This window comes from Apis mellifera, linkage group LG5 (assembly GCF_003254395.2).
Source record: "Apis mellifera strain DH4 linkage group LG5, Amel_HAv3.1, whole genome shotgun sequence".
Taxonomy (NCBI): Eukaryota; Metazoa; Arthropoda; class Insecta; order Hymenoptera; family Apidae; genus Apis; species Apis mellifera.
In genome coordinates, this window is record NC_037642.1 from 9,724,964 (window position 1) to 9,742,180 (window position 17,217).

Genomic DNA, 17,217 nt, shown 5'->3' on the forward strand with positions numbered 1-17,217 from the left:
TTAATAAATTATTACAAGGAAATTTATTATTTTCCTTTTGAACATTTTAGTTCCGTCCATTAGAACAATTGATGGGTGTATTTCCAGCGGCTAGTAGTAAACACGTTCCTGCACCGTGGGCAAAATTAATGAGTGATCCAGTGAGTGGAAATTTGCACATGTATAAATAAAATAAAAAAATAATTTTGATGATATTTATCAATTTTTTAATTTTAATAATTTTATAACTTTATTTAGAAATCACCAATTATTGATTTTTATCCAGAAGATTTTAAAATTGATTTAAATGGTAAAAAATTTGCTTGGCAAGGGGTAGCTTTACTTCCTTTTGTGGATGAAAAACGTTTATTCAAGGCACTAGAGCCATATTACGATTGTTTGACAGAGGCAGAAAGTATGCTAAATTTTTATTATTGACAATTTTGTAAGTATATAATTTCTTTAATATTTGTGGAATAAAATTTATATTGGTTGTTTTAGAAATACGAAATGTTCGAGGAGACGATCGATTATATGTAGGACTCGGTAATAGCGGTTATAATTTTATGAAGGGACTTTATACGAATCACGTACGATCCGATGCAGAAACTTCAATATGTATAGATGGTATGCGAGGTACGGTTTTATTGACAGATGATTGTGTCGGAGACGGAGCTACTTTACCTTCGCCCATAAACGGATTATTACCAATTAGGAATAATAAAGTGTATTGGTACGTATAAAATATATTAGATTCTCTTTTCATTTATTTATTTTTAAAATAAAAATATAAATCTATTTTTTCTGTTACAGTATTAAATTCAGAGATCCAAAATATAGTAGTAATTTTATTTTCCCTGCGAAAAAATTGAAGGGTGTTAGAGAACCACCAAAAGTTTTAAAACCTCAAGATTTTGATCAAATGAATCGTAACACTGGAAATACTTGGAAACCACAAATTGGTTTCACTTCCTCGACACAAATAGCTTCATTAACTGAGGCAGGCAAAAGAATACTTGGGTAAGTTATAACGACAAAATTTTTATGCATATTTTTTTTTAATATCAATTTAATAATATTAAATATATATATTTTTTATTTACAGGCATTATACGAATCATAATAGAGTGCCACCGTCATACAACCCAATACCAATACCACAAACGTTATATCCACAGCATCACGGTGAGTCAATGTATATTTCAATATTTTATAATTAATTTATCGATCTTAAAGTATCGTTGATATTTAAACAAAAACTAAATAAAAAGAAAAGAAATAGATATAACATAAGTTTGACTTATGTTAGAAAATAAATCATTTGTCACGAATTAAATAATAAGTAAGATGAATTCAAAATTATTGATTTTTCAAATATCATGTTCTCTAGAAGCAAATTAAAACACAATTCATTAGAATTATTGAATTCGATTATCGAATGAAAAGTGTATATGACGAATTCACTATTTTCCTCTTATCAGAAATCATGACGGTGTCCCCATTTTTTTATATTTATGTTTCTATTTCATATTTCGCGCGTTGTGTTCTATTTTAATTCTATTTTTTATCATTTTAATTTATTTTTCTGTAACAATAATCTATCTTTTTCCTTAAAGATAATTATTAAGCGTGAAAATAATATTAAATTGATTTTTTAAAGTTTTTTATATAGGATATAATTACATTCGATATTCCACATAAAATTATTTTCTAAAAAAAAAATTTACAATACAAAATATACAAATAAAATCGCACATGCTCAACTTACTTCTTCATCAAAAAATTGATCCTCGCGAAAAAACTCTATATTACAATCAGTAGCATAATCTCTTCCAAAGAAATTGAATCAAAAAAAAATATCTATCTCAAAAATCCACGACCCTTTCCTTTCCTCCTTCCTCACGCAATAGTAGAAAAAAAAAGAAAAACCTATTTTCATTTTTCATCATCGTCCTCATATTAATAATAAACTCGTTAAAATCACCGAGTAAACGTTCCCGAACGAAAATTGCGAGAACCGATTAGGATTGTCCCAATTAAAGCGCCTCCGAGTTCAAGCGTCAGCCCGTCATCAACAATGGTTTGATGACAAACGCAAGAAAATTTTTTTCTCGTTTCAAAAACTGCGAGCGCGAGAGATGGAGGAACAACGCGGAGAGGGTGGAGAATTGATTCCGTTTGCTTGGTGGTTGGCGAGGAGGGGGAAAAGAACGGTGTAAGAGGGATGTGGACGAAGCTGGAAATCAGGGGTCAGAGGCGGGAGCGTGCAAAGGGGTTCGGCGAGCCGAGGGGGGTTCCGGTCCCGGATTAGCTTCGAGGGTAGTTCGTCACGTAGAGCGTGACTCCGGACGTTTCGTTGTTTGGCACGTCGAGGTGGAACCAACGGTTCCACGGTTTTCGCCCAATTATAAAACAAACGCGGTGCACTCCGTAATTATCCAATTAGTGGATGTTCCACCACCACACCACCATCACCATCGCTACCACCACCACCACCATCACCACCACCACCACCGTCAACGATCATGTCGCTACCGTCGTCGAAACGAAAGCCTCTGCCCCCCGGCCTTTCACGGGTCCGTCCTCTCTCCCCCCCCTCTCCTCCCTACGTGTCGATCTGTCTGGCTGAGATTACAAAGGCGAACAGGCCGACTATCGCTTTGTGCCAGCGATTCGTTATCGTTCCCCGTTGTCGACGTTACACTAGCGGGGACTTGTGGCGGTATACGCCAGCCCGAGGAAACGAGTCGAGTCGAGTCGAGTCTACCTCGGGGATCTAATGGGAGCTCTAAAGCGTCTGCGTTTGTATTTATACGGGTTTGGATGGATGGATGGATGGAAGATCCCGTGAAGATTTTTTTCTTTTTATTACGAAATTTATCGCGATAAAATTTTATTAAAAATGAATTTATTTTGATAGAGGAATAATAAAATTTTCGTATTATAGGAAAACGAGATGGGTTTCATTTGGTGTAAGGAATAATTGGATCGCGTAAGCGCTCTCTCTTTGTCGAGCGTTAAAAACCTACTTGATATACGAAAATTAAACGAGAAGCGTTAACGAGAAAATTAGAGTTCCTCCTTCAGTGTGGGGATAGTGAATGTAAACGGTAGTAGTTGGTGGGCGAAGGGTCCGGAACGAGGAGGTCGCGCGTGTGCCTGGCGTTTACACCCCTCGGTAAATCAATCACACACCGTGTAACAACGTTTTGTTTTTACGGTCACGCGCGGAGAATTTCTTGTCGCGCGTGCAACCCATCCCCGATCACGCCTCCTGGAACTGTCAACCTCCAACGATCGTAATTCATCTTTACGGAATCGACACATCGTCGTTGCATTCTCGTTCGCAAATAATTTCCACCAAGCATCTTGACGATTTGTCTCGAAGAAAAATTAATCATCTTCTTCGTCTATTCAATCTTCTACGAACAAAAAAAAATTTAATATGTACAATTAGATTTATTATCGAGAAAGGAAAATTTATTACAAAATCGAATTTTGAACAACATTCCTTCGATTGCAACATTTCTTACGATCAAACTTGATGCTCCGTCGATCAACCAAGATCATCCACATCCCGCCAATTTTCTTAGTGAATCATGGGTCACACGTTATAGAGCAAGCGAATCGAGTAAACGGTCAAAGTAAAGAGAGTCAGTCAGCCAGGAAGCAAGCAAGCAAGCAAGCAGGCAGGCAGGAAGGCAGGCAGGCAAGCGAATGCTTCCTAGGGGATGAAACTAGAAGAAGGAGTAGGAGGAGGAAGAGGAGGCGGAGGAGAGGAGAGGGTTGGTCTACGTCCGTTCGTCCGTCCATATCTTCGTCCAGATGACAGGTGCAGAGGCCCCTCGTTAGACAAATTAAGCTTCGTTCCTAGCCTCCCGCCTCGATGCCAGAGCGTCTACTCCACGGCTTTGTCCGTCTGTCTCTATTCCATCCTCGTCCCTCCGCCTATCTCCGTCTCTGTCGCGCACGCGCGCGCCAGCTCGTTCGGGACTGGTTTCGAGTGGACTGCAAACACTCGTGCACCCAGCGGCGGCGGAGCCTCGAATCGCGCAGAAACTGAGCGCAAGACCAAGAAGAACCGTCCAGATCCGCGATGCCAGCTGTTCCAACCACGATGACGAACATTCCTGCCCAACGTTTTTTCGCCAATTAAAGATAAAGATGTGAGCAGGAGAAAAGTACAGAGGATAGAGGAAAGTATATACAAAAGATGATGTGAAAAATTGAGAAAGAGAGATCAGAAGAAAGTAAGGATTCTGATAGTTTTGATGCTACGTAGTAGTAGGAGAAGGGAGAACAGAGAAAGAGAGAAAGAGATATGAAAAATAGAAAATAGGACAGTTCCATAACTTTTATTGTTCTACTATTAAGATAAAGATTAAGATGTGAGCAAGAGAAAAGTACAGAGGATAGAGGAAAGTATATACAGAAAATGATATGAAAAATTGAGAAAGAGAGAGAGAGAGATCAGTGGAACAGAAGAAAATAAGGATTCTGATAGTTTTAATGCTTTGGAGTAGTTAGAAAAGGGAGAAAGAGAGTTCCATAACCTTTATCGTTCTACTATTAAGATAAAGATTAAGATAAAGATGTGAGCAAAAGAAAAGTATAGAAGATAGAGGAAAGTATATACAGATGATGAAAAATTGAGAGAGAATGGAACAGAAGAAAGTAAGGATTCTGATAATTTTAATGCTTTGTGTGTGAGAAGGGAGAACAGAGTAAGAGAGAGAGATATATGAAAAATAGAAAATAGGATAGTTCCATAACTTTTATCGTTCTACTGTTGCTATTTCTTGGAATATTCTATCGTTTTCTATCATCTACTTGGTATATGTATAATACCACTCTTGAAATTCACTCGTTCTCCACTCGAAGGACAAAAAACAGCAGCCTATAAGACGATGAAAATCCATCGAAAGTAACGATATATCTCCATCATCAAGCTCTTGTAGGCGCTACGACCACGCGAAACTGTTCAAGTCTTTCCTGAAAGCTTCTATAGCATCTTCAGTCTCGATTCCGCCGGTGGAAATTACCTCTCTGCTGGGCCGCGTCCCAGCCAGCATCCATCGGCAGCGAGGTGTGCCGCGTCTATTTACCAGGCCTCCTCTCTTTTCCTCTACCTTTTCTCTGTTCCTCGCGGAAACTGGCTCCCGCTTTCACGAGATATTACCTGTAATGTCCGTTGCATCCATTACGCGTCATTATCCATCCATTAGTCGTTTTTCCACCGTGGACGTCTCGAAAAAGGAGACGTTTAGACGCTCTGACACGCGGATTGGGCCTTCCCTTCTTTCCTTTCATCCCGTCTTTATCTTCGTGGGATATATAACGTACCACCTTCTTCCTCATCTGCAATTATTATATTTAATTTTATTATTCTTTATCTTGTTAAATTATGATTATAATAATAATAATAATAATTGTTCAGAAGGATAATTGAAACTCTACGACGAGATCGATAATAAAGTAGAAAGTGGAAGGATGGTTCTGGAGAGGGAATGAAAATCCGTAACGAGATCGATAATAAAAAATCAACGATGAGAAACGATTATCGAGGAGGAGGAGGGGGAGGAATGGCGAGGCGCACGGTGACTCTCTACGCTTACATGGTTGTTATGCGGGTGACAAAAAAGATCTTTGGCAGATCGACGGTAATTACTGTTGGACCGGTAACGAGGACACGTGTTTTCCATGGAAAAACTTGGATCTCGAAGACGAGTCGAACAAAGCGGTCCAGGAGTAGGATGAAGTAGTAGTAGGAGGAGGAGTAGTAGGAGGATGGAACAGAGGCTTCTTCTCTAAATGCTCGTTCACCCTCGCCTATTCATTCTTCACGTATGTCTACTACCTGCGATACACCCTCCCCGCCATTAACTATAGGATCCATTCATCTTCGAGAGCATAGGTGAACTTGTCCTCGCGATCTCTTCAGACACTCGATGATGCCCCGCGTTCTGCCTCTCTTTGGCCTGAAACTTCAAAGCCTGCTCCTTTCTCTGAACGGAGATAGAGAGGGGGGAGGGGGGCAGAGAGAGAGAGAGAGACAAGAAGAAGAGCATAAAAATATTCGTTTTATCAGACCGCTTTTTTCTTCTTCTCCCTTCTTTCTCTACTTATTCGTCTCGTTGATTGTAAATAATAATTATTTATTTCCGCGTGTATCGAGCAGAATGTTAAAGCAAGTCTGTTATATAATCAATATTTAAAAAAATTGTAAATTCTTCAAATTAAATTTAAAAGCCACGACAGAAACTATTCCACGAAAGGAGATAGTTAAAAAGAAATTTGATTGAAAATGATTATAAATAATAATTTATTTCCGTGTGTCGAAAAGGAATATTATGAGTTATAATCCGTACGATATTTAAAAAATTTAAAATTCTTGAAATTAAAAGCCACGACAGAAACTATTCCGTGAAAGGAAATAAAAGCTTGGGCGAAAAATTTGATTGAAAATGATTATAAATAATAATTTATTTTCGAATATCGAAAAGGAAAACAAGTCTGTTATAATCGGTACGATATTTAAAAAATTTAAAATTCTTCAAATTAAAAGCCACGACAGAAAGGAAATGAAAGCTGGGGCGAAAAATTTGATTGAAAATGATTATAAATAATAATTTATTTCCACGTGTCGAAGAGGAATATTAAAACAAGTCTTTTATAATCGGTACGATATTTAAAAAATTTAAAATTCTTCAAATTAAAAGCCACGACAGAAAGGAAATGAAAGCTTGGGCGAAAAAATTAGGAACGATCGTTTGCCAAGAAATTTGATTGAAAATACGAACTATGATGTACCCTGCTCCCATGGAACAAGAACGAGGATAGATACGGTCTCTGTTTTCTATGGTATGGGGATGACGGGCGTCACCGGCAGCGCCGTGGCTAATTTCCTCGGCATTGAGCCGCATTGTGCTTTAAATCGGCCTTCCCGCCTTCGAAAATCCACCCCCTCTAACCGAATCCACACCGTATATATCTCTCTCTCTCTCTCTACGTCTATTCGACAACCCATGAAAATTCTCTCCCTTTAATTTTACCACTTCTTTGAATTTTCTCTAGTTGAAGAAACTATCCTGAAAAATTGATAAAATAGGAAGTTATTAAAATTATAATTAAAAAACGAGAATGATTTTCTTCTCGGATTTAAAAAAATAATTTTATCACTCGCGAATTCAATTTCCTTTCAATAATCAAGTTTCTATCAATTTATTAAATTTCTTTCGATCTTTCAAATCAAAGGAATCCAAAAATAATATTCAATCCTTCCACGTCTCATTTAAATTAACAAACTCATATAAAAGAATTATTAGTTATCAAAGTTATTCATAAAGGGAGATTTGTATTCTTGAACAAAAATGCTAAAAACTTCACTTCGAAGTATTTAAAAATTCTCTTCTAACCGGAAGCTTATCTCGCAAGACGAAAAGCATCACTCTTTCCGATCCCAATTTTCTCCAAGAAACAACGTACCTCTGGCAGAGTACTTCTCTCCGTGTAACTGCAATTTCCACCCCGCCGTGCGGATCCGTCATGCTCTTCGAACTCTTGCCTCGCGGCAAAAAGAGGATTTCTCTCATTGCTAATATTTTTTTTTTCCTTCTTTCTTTCTCTATTCCCGTGTCAGCGAGCAGAAGAAGAAGAGTCGCGGAAAAGGACTCCCCCCCTTTTCATCTCTCTTCTCCTCTTCTCCTGGCAAAGGAAGAGAGAGGGAAAAGAAAGAAAGAAAGAGGCAAAACGCTAGGTAAGAGTAGGGTAAAGAAAAAGAAGAAGAAGAAAGAAAGAAAGAAAGAAAAGAGAATGAAAAAAAAAATCCGTATCTTTGACGAAACCGAAGAAGAGTCGTCGTACGTGTCCTTAAGCGACTGCCAGGCTTCCACGCTAATGAGGCGCGGCGTAATTAGTGAGACTGTCTACTGGCTGGACCCTTCACGAGAGGGCGGATCCCTCTCGACGTCGAGTCGCTCTCTCATCCCCCCCCCCTCTCTCCGGTTCGCCACTCCACGCATCCTCAACCCGTTTCACGATTTCTTACCGGCGGTGAAGAAGGAGCCGCGGCTCGCTGACACCTCGTGGAAATTCACGACTTTTCATCCGTGCTCCTTCGCGAGGAAAAAAATAGCGTGATTAAATCTAGCACTCTAGCTGGACTTAATCTTCTTTTTTTTTTTTTTTTTCCTATGGTCTCACGCACTCGTGAGAGTACACTTCAATTGAGGATTGTGAAAATTTTCCCTCTTCTTTTCTCTCCTTTTTTTTTTCTTCTTCTTCTTAATATATAGATTAAGGGAAAGAGGAATTCTTTGAACGTTGAGTTTGGAGGAAACTGGAAATTAGAAATGCAATATTAATTCTAATCTTCTTTTAAATAGCTTTTAGATAGAAATCGTATATTCATTGTTTGAGCTCATCATATATTTACCGTTGATTAGATGTTGATACTCGAGCATATTTCACATCAGTAACAATAATTATTGCTGTTCCTACAGGAATTAGAAGTTTTTAGATGATTAGCTAATTATCAAAATTAAAATTAAATATTTCAGTTTCATGATCCCTTTTATTATATCATTTACTATTGGAGGATTAACTTTATATATTTGTTAAGAAAAAAAGAAAAAAATTCTAGCAATAAATATGAATTACTAGATAAAAGAAAGGAAGAAAAGGAAGAGAGAGATTTGCCGGTCGAATCGAAGCAATCAAACTCGTTAAGGGAGAAAAGACAGGGCTTTGGGATCGCTTTGATTATCAATTCTTCGCTTGACCAGCTCGTCGATCTAGCAGGATCGTCCGACTCGGGCCAATTCTCTCGACGAGCGTGAAACTCTATTACAGCCGGGAGGGCCAGCAGCTATGGTACCGTTTCGATTTGTCCCTTGTGAAGGGTTCGTGCGATTTCTAGTGGCTAATAGAAAGGCTGCCTCCTCCGCCCTCTACGAGTGCCACGAGGGCAGGGGGGAGGGGAGAGCCAAGGGTCGATTCGTTTGGACTTTTACTTAAAGCCAAACCGAGCCCCACATTCGTTTATGGAGATCGATATTATTGGGCCATTAGGCTGTTTAATTGGAGAAACGTCCGATCAATTTCTTCCCCATACTACTTGCCAAACCCGCACGATTTTTAAAATTCGCGCGTTTCGATTCCGTGGCAAGATTCAATTGAATAAAATCTCAACGATCCAATATTATTATTTCTGAAAGAGGAAAGAGATAGATTAATAATAATAAACGTGGAAAAATCATGAATGGATAAATTTTAATCGAAAATCTGAGGCATCGATTAATTTAAAATAATCTAAAGTAAAATTTTTTTTTTTTTTTTTACCAGAATAAGCAATATTTGCACAAGTTTGTTATGAGAAAAAGTAAGGGAGGAAAAAGGATATTTTTTCTAGCGTCAGATCTATTTTTCTTGGAATTCTCGTTACGTTGACTTCCGGGGCTAATTGAAGAGTCGAGGACCGACGCGTCTGTTCGCGTTACGTCGAGCAGTAAAGGAAGGATCTCGATCGTTCGCAAGGAAGGGAAGGAACACGATAGAATTTTTCTTTCTTTTTCGACCGGCTTAACGGATCATCTGAATAGAGAGGCCTCTTTCACGTAATAAAAGTAAATGGTGCGCATATCCTAGGTTCTCCAGCCAACCGAATAAAGGGTATTCTGTTCTGTCCGGGGGATCATCGATACACCTGTGCACCAACCCCTAATTTTTTCCTCTTTAGCCTTCCTCTCTCTCTCTCTCTCTCTCTTTCAATGTTTACAACTTAAAAGCAGCCAGAAATAAACGCTCGTGCAGGTAGCTTAGATTTAGCTTAGATAATATTCCTCTTCTTTTCTTAATAATCCTCAAATATCCTATGAATCTTCATCAATTAATTCTGAAATACAAATTGTTTATTAAACGTTTCTTTGAAATATTTGAAAACAGTATTAATAGTAGAAAAAAAAATTTTTTCGAAAAAGAAGACATAAGATTCCTTATTTCTTCACCTTTGAAGGGAAAGTGGATCCATCGGTCGAGTTTTTTTAAGGGGCCCGGTAAGAAAACTTACGTGACCTTCATCGTGGGATTTCTACCCGATCCTTTTCCTTTTCCAGCTCTCGTTCCAATTAACCTTGAGGCCACGAAGCGGCTACGAGCCTCTTGCCCCGCAGGATGCGAGGGAGAGTATAAAGGGGGCAGTCGAATGAGATTAATTCAGAAATGACGACGAGTTCTTGTTGCCTCCCTGCGTACGCCACGATTATATACACGATGGATATGCACGGAGAGAGAGTGAGAGAGAGTGAGGAGAGATGAACGAGATGACTTCTTGAATATATGCACCACGATTCATAATACTCTTCTCTCCACTTTGATTCCATTCTTCATCCTTGTTTCAATACAGAACTTTTTTCTTTCTATCTATATAGTTCTATTTGCGATTAACTTTAGAATGTATTTTTAAGATTTTCCTATTTCGAGTATGAGATAGATAAGATTAAGTTTATTCATAGACTCTTAAAAGCTCATATTTATCAATTTCATTATATATATATCTGTTCATTCTTCATGCTCTTGTAATTTACATTCTTCATCTTCTTTCTTTTGATTCCATTCTTTATCCTTGTTTCAATACAGAACTTTTTTCTTTCTATCTATATAGTTCTATTTGCGATTAACTTTAGAATGTATTTTTAAGATTTTCCTATTTCGAGTATGAGATAGATAAGATTAAGTTTATTCATAGACTCTTAAAAGCTCATATTTATCAATTTCATTATATATATATCTGTTCATTCTTCATGCTCTTGTAATTTACATTCTTCATCTTCTTTCTTTTGATTCCATTCTTTATCCTTGTTTCAATACAGAACTTTTTTCTTTCTATCTATATAGTTCTACTTGCGATTAATTTTAGAATATATTTTTAAAATTTTTCTATTTCGAGTATGAGATAGATGAGATTAAGTTTATTCATAGACTCTTAAAAGCTCATATTTATAAATTTCATTATATATATATCTATTCATTCTTCATGCTCTTGTAATTTACATTCTTCATCTTCTTTCCACTTTGATTCCATTCTTCATCCTTGTTTCAATACAGAACTTTTTTCTTTCTATCTATATAGTTCTACTTGCGATTAACTTTAGAATGTATTTTTAATATTTTTCTATTTCGAGTATGAGATAGATAAGATTAAGTTTATTCATAAATTCTTAAAAGCTTATATTTATCAATTTCATTATATATATCTGTTCATTCTTCATGCTCTTCCTTTTATACACGTTGTAATTTACATCTTCGTTTCTGGGTCGCGCGATTAATCAAGAAAAATGGAATTCAACCGTGTAGCGTATTTTCAGCACAACTCGCCGAATGAAAATGTTTTCTGCCTTCTGATATTTTTCTCCTATTTCGGAATCGGATCTTTTCACCGCCTCTCTCCCTCCCTCTCTCTCTCTCTTCCTTGGTTTTTTTTTCTTTCTTTTTACCTTGGCACGATTTCTTCGCGCTCCACTGCCTCGAGAACTCGCTCTCCGCGCCATTCCACGCACGTTTGTAATACGAAGAAATACGGGCGGGGTGTTGGTTGAAATCTTCTTCGGTTAGTATTCTCGAAAACGTAAAGAAAAGGTGAGTTGAGTCTCGAGGATGCGGTTTTCCGCCTCATTTCCACACGGTGAAAAAATTCCCCCGATTCTAAACCCCCTGAAGAAAGAACGAAACTACCGTGCTTCGATTCTCCTCTCTGTCTTTCCTATTCGATTTCTTCCATTGTGCCTCGGCAGTCATCGGCCGAGGATCATCCATCCAATCGGATTTTGGCAGATACCTTTTTTTTTTTTTTAAGATTCTTTTCCAAGATGTTCAAATGCAATCTTCAAAACACCATTTTCCAGCTCCTCAAAAGTCTTCTTCCTGAAGAAAGTTTTGTTATTAATTTTATAATAAAATCGTCAAATATATTCGATAAATCGAAATTTTTTTTAAATTTTCTACCAACAGTTTCTAGGATCGATTTTGATAGAGATCGTGATCCAAGGAGATTGAATAGAAAGAAAGAAAGAATGAAGAATCGCAGACAATTTTGAAGGGGGAGGTCCTTTCCTCTTTTTTCATTCCCGATCCGGAAGTGTGAAAGGTTCTCTTAAGTGGCCGGATCCATGACACGTTTTGATTCCTGCGGAACGTATCAGGTTTCGGAACGTTCGGCGGCTGTGTTCTTCTAACCTAAGAACGATCCCGTTTCTGAACGCGTCGACTTGTTGACCCATCTACCAGCCACTCCCGAAGGATCCGATTTCACCGACGTTTCGAGGACTGTGCTGACCGTCTAAGGTCCTGGAATCCTCTTCAATTGCTACCTCCGGAATTTTGCCCGGACCATTCGCGGTTTCGCCAGATATTTGAATATTCTTCCCTCAATCGTTTCTTCCTTTCGATATTCCTGCTAGAATTTATATATAAATATCGAAATTAAATATTTAATTATAATAGCATAGGTAATAGTATATAAGTAATAATAGTAATAATTATATACTATATAAGTAATAATATAGTAATAGTATAGTATAGTATACTATTATATAATATAGTAATATAGTAAGTAATAATATAGTAATAATAAGTAATAATTATATACTAATATAATATATTAGTATATAATATAATATATTAGTATATTATATAATAATATATAAATAATAATAGTATAATATATTAAACATATAATTATATATCAAACTCGAAGATATTCAGTTTCGTTGGGTATCGAAGAAGCGGTTTGGTTCCGTTTATCCCCGAATTTTAGCGTGGTTTCTCGCGTGGTCACGTGCCTCTCCACGTGCAGAGCCCTCGAACAAGCCCCCTTGATTTCGTAATTCGCGCGAAAGTCTCGCGGCACGTAGATGGAGGCGATGAAAAACGCGGGGGGATCGAAGGGAATTCACGTAGGAAGAAGAAGAAGAAATGGAATAAAGATCGGGACGGAGAGAGAGAGAGAGAGAGAGAGAGGGGGGAAGGAAAGAGGGAGATGATATCCCTCTTGGTGTGTAGCATTTGAAGGAGACGACGGTTCCCTTTGCGAGTAGAGATCCTTATGGGAGTCGGAAGGGGCATATTTACAAGGAGAAAAGAGAGAGAGGAGCACGGAAGGAAGACAAGCGGAGGAAAAGAGGAAAGATACGCGACGTAGAGGGGGCCGTGAGGAAGAGGACGATGGGAGTGAAGCATCCTCGACAGTTCTAGGATACTCCTTGCCGGTATCCTGGGGTCCTCGCTGCACAAGGACCATCCTCTTCCTCTTCCTCTTCTTCGTGGCTCTGTCTGTCTCTTCCCCTCTTTCAGATCTTCTTCTTCCTCTTCTTAATTCTTCCTTCCTTCCTTCCTTCTTGCCACGTTTTTATCAGTCTTTCTCTTTCTCTTGTTTTCCCAACTCTGTTACAAAGCTACCTTTTTCCAATGCTCTTCTCGCTTTAACTCTTTCTCTCTGTTCTTCCACTTTTTTATCTCCTCTTCTGGTCAGTCTATTCGGGCAAAGTGTGTGGGATTCGATATCACCTAATCACGATCCTCGAGCAGGAACAGACTCTTCTCTCGACGACTTTTCGACAGCAGGAGAGGCGTGATTGTTTTTTCTTCTGCTGTCCGCTCACGAACGTTACCTTTAATGGCCTTTCGATACGGCCTTACAGGAGACTTTAAGCACTTTTAAACGAGTTGGTTGTTTGTAGTATTTGTGAAATTGAACTTAATTTTTTCGCCCAATATAATAATTTATTAGTTATCATTAATTACGAATCTTTAATTCTTGGATTTATTATTTATCGAATTTTTATTATTATTATGTTAAATTTATTTCGTTCAATATATTTTTTTTGGATTTATATATTTTTTGGATTTTAGTTTAAAGGGAAATCAGTTTCGATAATAAAAATAAAATAATTGAAGAAATCGTGTAAAAAATCGTGATCTCTAATCGTCGAGTCAATGCTCTCTACCCGCGATCGTAAATATGGTGGTTGCCGAAGGAAAAGCTAGCGTGGATGTAAACGCGGCCATAGAGGACATGAGAGCGGCGGAGGTAATGCGCCAGCTGAGGCAAGGGTCCTTGCTTTGACTCCAAACTCACCAGTATAACTGAATGCCTCTCTATAGGCCGAGTACGTGCTTCTAAGTGCATCCTGATTTTTCGAAGCTTTTTGATTATGCCTCTCCTCCTTCCCTCCTTCTTTCCTTCTTTCATTCCCTCTGACTTTCCCGCTACTCGTATTCCCATTCTTCTCGCTTCTCTCCACCACTTCTTTCTCATCTCATATCTAAACTCAAGGGAATCAAGAAAAAGATTGAGAAGATTATTATTCATTTTTTTCCATTTCTTAAATTTCTTAATTAAATTTCTTTCTCAACATTGATAATTAATCGAGATATTCTTTTGTCGCGTGAAAACAATTCAATCGGGAGAAATATTTTTTTTTCCGTTATATCCTTTCCCGATTTAATTTAATTCCAACTTCTTAGAAGGTGAAGAAATCGATTTACTGGATTGCCACGGGCTTTTGGACGGCACGGGTCGCGGTTGCGATCTCTTCACAGGTGCACAAGTAGCTGTGTTGATTTATTTGATAAATGAGTAGTGGATAGGGCTTTAAGCGGGCGAGAGAGAGGGAGGGCTCTCCAGCGGAGAGTCCTACAACGCCGAGCGCACTACTCTTTCGCTCCTCTGCTTTCGTTCCCTCTCTCTCCTCCCTACTCGTTTTTTACCCCAACTCCTCCCTCTTGCCTCCCTCAAATCAAACGTAGAACCAGTTGGACCGACATAGGTCCCGCGAGAGCGACTCAAACACTCTCACTGCTGCTGCCTCGTCTCTGTTACTTTCGTCGTTTTCACGCGATTTCCACCGCGGTTTGTTTTTCGCGTCTCCCAGAAACAATATATATATAAGAAAAAAACTTTTGGAACGATCTCTTGTAATCGTCTAAAAATGTTCGTGACACGCATACGTACATACATTTATGATAATTTTACCGTGAATCGATCTTTCCAAAGACTTTTAAGATAAAGTCTTTTGGAACAAGAGATATATACGCTTCACCGTGCATATATAAGATAATGCAAAAACGGCTGAGCAAGCACGCAACGCGAGCGACGAAGCCCGGCTATGCAGATATCCGCGTTTTTCTTCCCTTTTACCTTGTACCAAAACGTTTCGCCGATATTCCGTCTCCTTCGTGGTAGAGGAGGGGGGAGGGGTTAGAGAGTGAAAATATTGACTCTGTCAGCCGGTCGGTCTTCATGTATAACGCGAAAGAGGAGCAACGGTTGAAGGCGGTACAAATTAGAGACGGATATAGTATTGTTTCGGAACAATGTCAGAGGGATTAGCCATTTCGTACACACGAAAACGTCCACGTGAAAACGTCCTCGTTCCCCCGTTCCGGATCCAGCGTTACAATTGCACCACAGTCTCGATTTATCCAAGAGAAGTTGGGAAAATAACAAAGGATCTGGCTTTCGAACATCTCGCAGACGTGGCATGCGACGACGACGGGAGTTGGTTGGTAGTGGTGATGGTCGAGTAGGGGCGACGATCAGCGATTCCATCGTCGTTATCGGCGATGAATAATTAATGTCGTTAATGAATTAAAGATTACCATGGATTAAAGACAGCTAGAGACTGGCTGGCTGGCTGGCTCGTTGAATATTGGCTGCATCTTGTAATTCCACCGGATGTGTATCGATTCTGTCTTCGACTAGATACATTTTTTAATTCGAGGAACAATTACGTTACCTGAAATATATGTGTTTTATTAAATTATTTATCCTAGGGATTTTTTTGTTTTTTTTTCTAGAAGATCGATTTTGCACACGCAATTAGATATAAAGATTGATAGATTTACTTAGAAATTAATAAAATAAAAGGAGGAGGAAGAGGGGAATAATTCGGAGAGGCTCTTTCTTATCGGAGACATCGATGTGTTAAAACGGGTGGCAAAGGCGTCAGATAAGGCACCATCGTTGATTGGATCACCGCGAGAAATCGATACCTCAGCCCCCCCTTCCCTCCAGTTTGAGAGTTCTCCTTCTTCGTTTCAGTCTCTGCCTTCGTCTTTCCTCGGTACGTTCTCCTCCTCTTCCTCCTCGCCACTCTCCATCTCTCTTTTCTATGTTCCTCCTCCTGGCCGCCGCCGTGGCTGCCTCCAATTTCCCCGTGCCGGGCTCCTGGAGGATTCTCGAGTACCCTCTCATCGCCCTCTGGGCCATCCAACCGAGCTCTGTCCGGCAGTCTCCATGCCAACACCCGCTCGATAAATTTATTGGTCGCCTCTGACACGAGTGCTTCTGCATATTTCTTTCTTCTTTTCTCTAATGCCTCGTCTTATAACGCTCTCTTTGTTACGTCTAGATACACCGTTCTTACTAGCTAGGAATATTTTCTTGGCTGGGCTGCTCAGTCACGGGACCTCGCGAAATGTCACGCGACTCTTGCATTTCGGCCTTTATTAGTGCTGAGTTTGCTTATTTCGATTGTTAAGAAGTGTTCGAGAAATGTTTTGTGTCTTTTTTCTTAAGAATATAATTATAATCGAGAATTATTGTTTCTATTAGCTAGTGATTAATTATTATTAATCATCGATTAAAAATCACTAGATATTTTGCGAGAATTATAGTTTTTATTAGCTAGTGATTTTTATTATTATTTTAGTCATCGATTAAAAATCACTAGATATTTTGTATCTAGAGATATATATATATATATATATATATATATAATAAGAAGTACTTGCTATAGACTAATTAAATTTAAATTAAAATTTTAATCTTCGTGATGTGTTCTCGAACTTTAAAAAAATTCAACTTTAAAAAATGAAAATTTTATATCTTTTGGAAACATATTGTCAAAGGTGTAGTAATCCATGATTCAAGTATACACGTACAAAAAGTTCGTTAATCACCATCGAACGATGCAATCGTCGTCTAGGTTGGCGCGCAATTAAACGGCCAGCGAATTACGGCGGAGCTTGCATTGGCGGCTACTCCGCGGCCCGGTATTGGATCTCATCGGTGGATGGGGCTCAAATCAATCCGGCTCCCCCTTCGCGAAATTGTAAATAAATTAGGAGCTACGCGATCGCGAGAGTCAACACGTTACTTGCGCGCGACCGATCTACTCCCATTGCCTCCCCCTTGTGTGTATATGTGCGCTTGCTTCGTGGCGCCACACACGCGTGCTGTGT

The 17,217-nt window shown here is 38.7% G+C and overlaps 1 protein-coding gene and 1 long non-coding RNA gene across 6 annotated transcripts in view; one reads left to right on the plus strand and one right to left on the minus strand.

Moving 5' to 3' along the window:
* The window catches only part of LOC408840 (5'-3' exoribonuclease 2 homolog), a 28,592-nt gene that overhangs the window by 2,764 nt on the left and 8,611 nt on the right, over positions 1-17,217 (plus strand). For both annotated transcript variants that reach the window (XR_001703112.2, XM_392371.7), the window contains exons 11-15: positions 51-140; positions 238-394; positions 481-712; positions 793-999; positions 1,085-1,164. Coding sequence is in view for 1 of the 2 variants with exons in the window: in XM_392371.7 (XP_392371.3) it covers positions 51-140; positions 238-394; positions 481-712; positions 793-999; positions 1,085-1,164 (766 nt within the window). In the remaining variant the exon portion in view is untranslated. The remainder of the gene's footprint in view (positions 1-50; positions 141-237; positions 395-480; positions 713-792; positions 1,000-1,084; positions 1,165-17,217) is intronic.
* On the minus strand, positions 1,638-16,663 carry LOC102654429. 4 transcript variants are annotated; one of them, XR_003304664.1, is made up of 5 exons: positions 15,634-16,663; positions 11,472-12,430; positions 9,984-10,222; positions 8,414-9,871; positions 1,638-8,317 (listed from the first exon to the last, which is right to left on the minus strand). It is a non-coding gene; the product is annotated as an uncharacterized LOC102654429 (long non-coding RNA). The 4 variants fall into 4 exon arrangements; XR_003304662.1 differs by having other exon boundaries at positions 1,638-7,067; positions 7,465-8,317; positions 9,984-12,430; XR_003304663.1 differs by having other exon boundaries at positions 1,638-5,337; positions 5,837-8,317; positions 9,984-12,430.